The sequence below is a fragment of the Oryx dammah genome, unplaced genomic scaffold (genome assembly GCF_014754425.2).
Source record: "Oryx dammah isolate SB20612 unplaced genomic scaffold, SCBI_Odam_1.1 HiC_scaffold_9, whole genome shotgun sequence".
Lineage (NCBI taxonomy): Eukaryota > Metazoa > Chordata > Mammalia > Artiodactyla > Bovidae > Oryx > Oryx dammah.
The window spans coordinates 8,288,216-8,295,881 of NW_024070193.1; the positions used below are offsets into that span (position 1 = coordinate 8,288,216).

Sequence of the window (7,666 nt, forward strand, 5' to 3'; positions counted from 1 at the left end):
TTCAGCCTGGGGGCTGCGTGTCTTATTCCCTGCATGCTGGGAGCTGAGCTGCAGAGGGTGAGGGCAGGATTCCACATGTCCAGCAGGAGGTTTCTCCAAGACCCACCCAGCCTGTGACTGGACCCTGGGGCCCGAGGTTGGAGCAGGGCATGGGTGAGGCTCTGGAGGGCAGCTGGGGGTGCAGGGAGCAGGAAGTGGACACTCCAGGGAAATGTTTCCCACCTGCTGGAGCTACGAGATCCCGTTTGAGTGACCGTTTCCACTGCACATTCTGCTGGCCAGAACCACAGACAGCTGAGATCCCTGACTCCTCCTGAATGACCCCATGGCTTCCATGCCTCCTTGAAAAGATGGTTGGAGCAAAAAACTTTCACAAGGTCTGAAATAATGAAGAAAGAAGCCTGTTGGGATATTGGGCAAGCTCTGCCCTTCACGGGCCTCAGCTTTCTCCTTGCTGTAACAGGGTGGTCAGGAAGGGGACACAGATTTCAGAAACTCTTAGCCCTTGCCCAAGTGACCTGTGCAAGTCCAATAGGGTGTGGAGAAAGCGGCTGTGGCCACATTGGTCCCCCGGGAACACACATCTGATGTTCTACAACCAGCAATCTGGATACAAGCTGCCCCAGAGACACAGAGACCTAGGAAGACTGTGGCCTCAGTCCCACACGTTGACCTCAGTCCTGAGCCAGCAGGTTTGTACCCCCTGCCTTGCTCCACCCCCTACCAGGGGGTGCCACCCAGCCTCAAGGCTCTCACTGCCAAGGCCAGAGTGTCTCAAAGTTCTGCCGCATGTGGCGCGCTCACAGCCTGGCACCAAGAAGTTGGGAGGGTGTGTCTGGGGCATCCCGAAGGCCCTGTCTACCCTGAGGCTCTCCCTGGCAACGCCTGAATGAGGACATCTGTCCTCGGCAAGGGAGGAACGAACCCCCATTGCCCTCCTTCCACTCACAGACACCCCAAGAAGTAAACCTGGTTCTAAGCAAAACAAAACACGACCCTAATTTCCAACCTACGGGGCTTTGGTGCAGTCAGTGACTCCCAGGATTGCAGCTGCATCGTTACAACCCTGTGGCCTTGCTGCCATCTGCTGGCCAAGTAACTTGGGTGCTCGGGAGAGGTTTGGTTTCGTGACTGAGCCTCAGAGATCCCCAGCCTTCATATTTGCAAATCTGTCTTCTTGGAACCTTTTCTGTAGGGAGAAAGTAACCAATGCCTCGAGGGCTCCTGGAGGGCTCTGGACACTCTGGAGGGAGGAGCAGCTACTTCTTCGCTGCTCTTTCTGAACCAGGGGAGCGGGGGGCCACTTCCGCAAGTGCCAGGAACACGGATGCTGGCTGAAAGAGAAGAGACACAATGGGATTCTTCTGCCTCTGGCCTGTAGCCTGCCAGGTCTGAGACCAGGAGACCTCCTATCTTCCCTTCACCCTTCTTCTTCTCTCCCTTTCCTGGCCACAGCAGACCTCTCCTCTGACCTTCTTTCAGAGGCTCCATGGTGTTTGGGACAGCTTCTTTCCCCTCTCCTTGCCTCAGTTTCCCTACCTGTAATGCAGTGATTCTGGCTTCACATCTAAGAAAGGTGGCCCCAGGGGAGGACTCCATGTTTCCTGTTTGGGTGGCTATGACCCTTCTTTCTGGACACACCTCCTGGTGTTCTCTGGGCAGGAGTTGTTCAGATGTCCTGAATACCCTGTATTCACACACCCAGCAGTTCCACTGCTGGGGCACAGGGGACATAGAGAGTTGTCAACTGAAAAAAGAACAACCTAAAACTTGAGAATTCGGTTTTATTCAGAAGCCTTACTGAAGACTTAAGCCTGCAATGTAGTCTCTTAGCTCCGAGGAACTGTTATAAAGATGTAAGGGAGGAGCCAGAATGTATGAGGTTTTTTTTTTTTTTTTTTTTTTTTTGCTGAGGAAAAAATGCACAGTTGGCCATCCAAGGGCTTCCCAGGTGGCAGGGTATTAAAGAATCCACCTGCCAATGCAGGAGATGCAAGAGACATGGGTTCGATCCCTGGATCGGGAAGATTCCCCTGGAGTGGGAAGTGACAACTCACTCCAGTATTCCTGCCTGGAAAATCTCAGAGGCAGAGGAGCCTAGTGGGCTACAGTCCATGGTTGCAAACGTCCTCGCTCATTTCCTTGCTTCTACTTTTGCCCCAACAAACCATTCTCCATTTTATGTGTTTTTAAAGCTAGGTAATATACACATGATTTTAAAATCCTTGCTCTACAGGTCATCTCTTCAGAGCTAATAACTGTTCTCTGCTCCCTGGTCCCCTTCCAGACTGAAAGGCATTCGCGTGGCTGTATATAGTCATCCCCACCCCCATCGCTCTAGGCCTCTCTCTCTCTTTTTTCCTCTTACGCTTTACACTTCGTTTACCAGTTCTCTCCCCATCATCAAAAACGACTTGGCCGTCTCTTAGGCAGTGCCCGGTCTTACAGGCTCAGCCGAGCGTGCCAGTCTCCAACCAGTCACTCCTCTGTTCCAAAGCTCGACACCTGGGGTGCAACACCTTTGCTTCTTAGCCCTGTCTCCTTGGCCAGGCAGCCCCTACTCCCAGGCTGTTTTTAAGTCACTTCTAGGGGTGGCCCGCCACCACGTTATCTCTACCACAGCATCTGATCCCATCTACCAAGGCCCTCGACACTACTTAGGGTCTACAAGTCTATGGCTACGTTCTCTAATGTCCTTCCCCTGAGTGGGGAGCGCCTGGAACCCGAGCCAGATCCCTGCGGTCTACTTTGCCCAGGAAGAAGAAACCAGTTACCCCACCTGCTTAGTAATTAGATGCAGATAGACTACGACTCCCAGAAACCCTTTCGCCTCGGGCTGGAGGTTTGCCCTCTACACGTGCCCGCGTGCAAGAAACTGAGCATGCGCAGCGGAAAATGAGCATGCGCAAAAGGCTGCACGGGCGGGGACAGCCTCTCCCAGCAGGCAGTAGGGGCATTTTTTTTCATCCCCGCGTGACAAGTGACTTCCGGCGTGGAGGGGCGGGGTGCGTGGCTGAGCCTGCAGCTGCGAAAGCTTGGGGAGCGGCCGGGGGGCCGGCGGGTGCCTGAGGCCATGGAGGCCGTGCCCCGCATGCCCATGATCTGGCTGGACCTGAAAGAGGCCGGTGACTTCCACTTTCAGCCCGCCGTAAAGAAGGTGAGGGCAGCTCCTCCTCCCCGCCCCCTCCCCTTTTCTCCCGCGTCTCTCCGTCCGCCGGCGCGTGACGCCCCCTGCGCGTCTATCATCTCCCCAGGCCCTGTCGCAGAGTCGGTGAGGCCAGGAGGGGCCTCCGCTGGCTTTCTTTCGCCTGGCGCACCCCCATCGCGCCTTGTCTGACCCCTGCGCGCTCGCAGAGCGTCTCCCTCCCCACCCCCTACCCCACCAGCCCCAGGTAGCCCCGGCTGTCTGATCGGAACCTGCTTTCCGATTCCGTCCCCCGGCCGTCCACGATCCCCGCCGATCCCCGCCGAGGCACCTCACTTCCTCGGTGTGACGCTTTGGACCTAGCTCTGCTCCTCCCCTCATCCACGCCAGCACCGCCCTGGGAGAATCGGTGGGTGGCCCTCCTTAACCGTCAGGGTGGAAAGGCTGTGCCTGGCCCTCGTTGTGCTGTCCGTCTACGACCGGACTGGGACGGACGCCGAGGATGGCTCAGGATGTGTTTTAAGGCCCCGGCCAGCCTGACCTCTGCGATTGGAGTCGCTCTAACACTTGGTGCAATTCTGTCTGGTCTCAGAAGAACCGTAATCTCGAGCCCCTTTGGACCGAAAGATACAACTTTTAGCGGAGCGTTACTGCTTTCGCGACTGCGCAGAGGGGATAAATAGTATTGTAGCTTCCAGAGCGACCCTAGCAGTCCTTTGTTGACGCTTCAGTTGGATGGAAGAGACAGGCAGTTTTGGCGTTGAGGGAGGCAAGGGACCGCTGTGGGGAGATCAGGTGTGTCGACTGGGCATCAGGTACCCTGTGAGACATCTGCCTTGGGAAGGACTGTCTGGTACCGTTGAAGGACAGAGCAGAAGTGAAAAGGAACAACCAGGAGGCTGCTGCAGGTTGACATCCTTGTGGGTTTAATGTGGCTGCTGCCAGAATATTGACGGAGCCCCAGTGAGTAAGGTGGTGGAGAAGAAAAAAAACAGAAGAAAGAAAATGGGTCGGGGAAGAAGGTTTCCAAGAAGCTCTCCCTTTCTCCGTTCACACTGCCACTACCTTCCTTCGGACACTAACAGTTTGTGTTCCTTTGAGTCCATCATTTAATCTCTTTGGGCATCTTTTTCCTCATTTGTAAAACCAGAAAATTAGATTAAAAAAAAAAAAATTGGCCGAGCTTCCCAGCTTATGGGATCTTAGTTCCCTGACCAGGGATCAAAACCCCAGGCCCCAATGGACCAATGGAGACATCCCAGAAATTAGGTTAATTGATCTAAAGTTCCAGAATTTTACTTCTTTCCCAAAGTTTGGTCTCCTTTCCATCTACTGTTTTAATTCCAAGATGTATATCAAATTAAGAACAGAAGCTAAACACTCCCATCATCCATGGGGGGAAAAAAGAATACACAGAGGAATGAGACCATGTTAGTACCAGAGAAAGTGAAACAAAATCTTGACCCTGGGTCAAGAATTAGGAAGTTTGGCTCAGAGTTCTAGAACTGCCATTGCTGATCTCTGGTTCCCATTTTTCTAATCTGCAAAAGAATGCCAGGATCTGGTGATCTCATCTACCCCTAGTGGCTCAGCTGTAAAGAATCCCCCTGCATTGCGGGAGACCTGGGTTCGATCCCTGGATTGGGAAGATCCCCTGGCGAGGGGAAAAGCTACCCGCTCCAGTATTCTGGGCTGGAGAATTCCAGGGACTGTATAGTCCGTGGGGTCACAAAGAGTTGGACATGACTGAGCGACTTTCACTTTCATCTGCCTACAGAATTCTGGGCCATTGGTTGCTTGGTAAAAGGGCAGAGTAATGGCACAGTATAGACACTGGAATCAGGCCGACCTTGGTTTAGGTCCCACCTTTTCGACTTAATAGCTGAGTGATGTCAGCTGTTACAGATGATTACCTCACTAATCTGGGCCTCATTTTTCTCACCTGTAACAGAACTAATACTATACCTTATAAGCTTATGGGCATCAAGAGTTAACGCAGGGACTTTGCTGGTGGTCCAGTGGTTAAGAATCTGCCTGCCAATGCAGGGGACATGGGTCTGATCCGTGCTGCAGGAAGATTCCACATGCTTTGGGACAGCTAAGCCCGTGTGCCACAGCTACTGAGCCTGCGCTCTAGGGCCCACGTGGCGCAACTATTGAAGCCCTGGGCCCAGAGCCTGTGCCTTGCAGCAAGGGACGCCGCCACCGCGAGAAGCCTACGCAGCAGAGCAGAACAGCCACGCTCGGAGCAGTTACAAAGGCCGGAGCACAGCAGCAAAGACCTAATGCAGCCAAAAATAAATGAAAAGAGAAAAGATATACTTAAAAAAAAGAGTTAATGCATTTGAGTCCCTAGTACAGGCCTTGGCATATTGTAAACAATACTTTGAGCTTAGCATCCTCTTTCTCTGTTTAGGAAATAGCTGAAGTCCTGTGACAGCTCTGAGTTAGGCAGAGCAGGTAATTGCCGTCGTTCAGTAGGTAGGTCATGTTCAGCTCTTTGCGACCCCATGGACTGCAGCACGCCAGGCTTCCCCGTCCTTCGCCATCTCCCAGAGCTTGCTCAAACTCATGTCCATTGAGTCGGTGATGCCATCCAGCCTTCTCCTCCTGTCGCCCCTTTTCCTCCTGCCCTCAGTCTTTCCCAGGATCAGGGTCTTTTCCAGCGAGTCGACCCTTCATATCGAGTGGCCAAAGTATTGGAGCTTCAGCATCAGTCCCTCCAATGAATATTCAGGATTGACTGGTTTGATCTCCTTGCTGTCCAGGGGACTCACAAGAGTCTTCACTACAATTCAAAAGCAGCTACTATGAACACTGTATTACAGGTGGAAAACCAAGCCCTGGTCTCACAGCAACCTAGGGGCACGGCCAGGACTTCCTCTGTTTTGGTGTTTCTCTTTGGAAAAAGTCTTTCCAGCCTATGTATTTTTAACTTATAACTTCTTTCCCTGCTTTTTCCTCCCAGTGGCTCTGAACCCTGGACATGCTTTCAACATAACACTGTTCACAGGTCTCATTGTTCGCTCAGGCAAAAAGAAGCCCAGCTTCTCCAAAGCCTGGCTGGGCTCGGGAGGGCCCCTGGCCTTCTCAGCCCCAGCTGGCTGGCGTTTGTGTAGGTGTGCTTGGGTCCTGGCGGCACCTTCTAGTATCTTACTCCTAATCCATGTTGCCGAGGTCCAGGCTCTGTCTGCTGCAGGGCCTGCCTTCTCAGGCTCTGTGGCGACCCTCATGTCCTGACCAGACCTTGTTTCTCACTCTGCAGAAGTCTGTGCTGTAGGGACACTGTCTGAGAGAAGGTCTCTGTCCTTTATTCTCGAAGCTTCAGCCGCCTCTCACCTCTGTGTCGTAGGGGGAGTGAGTGAGCAAGCCACAGAGGGTTTTGTCAGAGATTAAAAAATCACCTCTCTGCTCCATTGACTCACCTTGTGGCCGGAGATTTGTTTTCACTTCACTTTTTTTTGGTGTTTTATGAGAACTGTGTTTAAAAAATAGAAATGGATTGGTCTGATGTGTGGTCAAGAATAAGGGCTCTGGAGCCCAAACCCCGGGTTTCCAGTCGGTGCTCTGTCGGTGGTTAGTGCTGTGACCTTGGCAAGTGTCTTACCTTCCTTGCCTCAGTTTCCTCAGCTGTAAAATGGGGGCGACAACGCTGTCTACCTCTTTGGGTTGTTATTAGGGCTGAGTGACTTACTAGGCACTTGGCAAGTGTCTGGCCCGTGGGTAGGAGCTCTGTGTTTGCTGAGATCTTGGAGGAGGAATAAGACAGCCTCCTTCGGGGACAGTTTGCTGCGATCAGAGGCACCATCTCTCACCCCTTCACCACTGTGTGACGGAGGGACAGGTGTTCCCAGCGGTGGCAGCTGAAGCCTTGTTTCTGGGACTCTCAGATGTCACTCAGATCCCTTCGGCCTCTGTCCTACAGGGCCTCTGGGCTCCACTTTGACTGTCGCCTCGGGGTGAGCAAACAGGAGCCTCCTATGAGAAGGGAGTTACTTGGAGAAAGAACATGTTCCTATTTAGATAGTCAAGTTTTACCCTATTGCTCAGGTCACATTTTATGTCTGTGAATTGGGGGACGGGCGGGGTGAGGGATTGGCTAGATCACAGCGAGGATTGTAAACCAAGAGCCCATAAATGGGCTTCAGCGTGTCTGTAAACCCCCCGAACATGTTGGCAAATCCTTATGTTTATGCATGGGTGGACGTTGGTGGGGAGATTGTTTCGTGGCTTTTATGTTCTCAGAGGATCCAACAAGAGGCTAAGGAATGATGACGTAAGGAAAGTGTTTTTTTAGGTATCATTTAGCTCAGCAACTCATTTTTTTTTTGGCCGCATCGCTTGGCCTGTGAGATCTCAGCTCCCTGATCAGGGCTTGAACCCGGGCCACAGCAGTGAGAGTGCCAAGTCCTAACCGCTAGACCACCCAGGAGTTCCCTCAGCAGCTCTCAAGACATTCATTTTCCAGATTTCCCCCTTTCTCCAGGAGGGCGGGCTGGTGGGGAAGGCTTTGCACGCCCA

The 7,666-nt window shown here is 52.8% G+C and overlaps 1 protein-coding gene across 2 annotated transcripts in view; it reads left to right on the forward strand.

Moving 5' to 3' along the window:
• The first annotated feature begins 1,889 nt into the window (after nt 1–1,889).
• PTPN23 (protein tyrosine phosphatase non-receptor type 23) overlaps nt 1,890–7,666 on the forward strand; it is a 21,268-nt gene continuing 15,491 nt past the window's right edge. The window contains exon 1 of one of the 2 annotated variants that reach the window (XM_040246849.1): nt 1,890–3,157. In XM_040246849.1, the coding sequence (XP_040102783.1) occupies nt 3,074–3,157 (84 nt within the window). In that variant the 5' untranslated portion in view covers nt 1,890–3,073. The remainder of the gene's footprint in view (nt 3,158–7,666) is intronic. The other variant, XM_040246851.1, reaches the window with a different exon arrangement.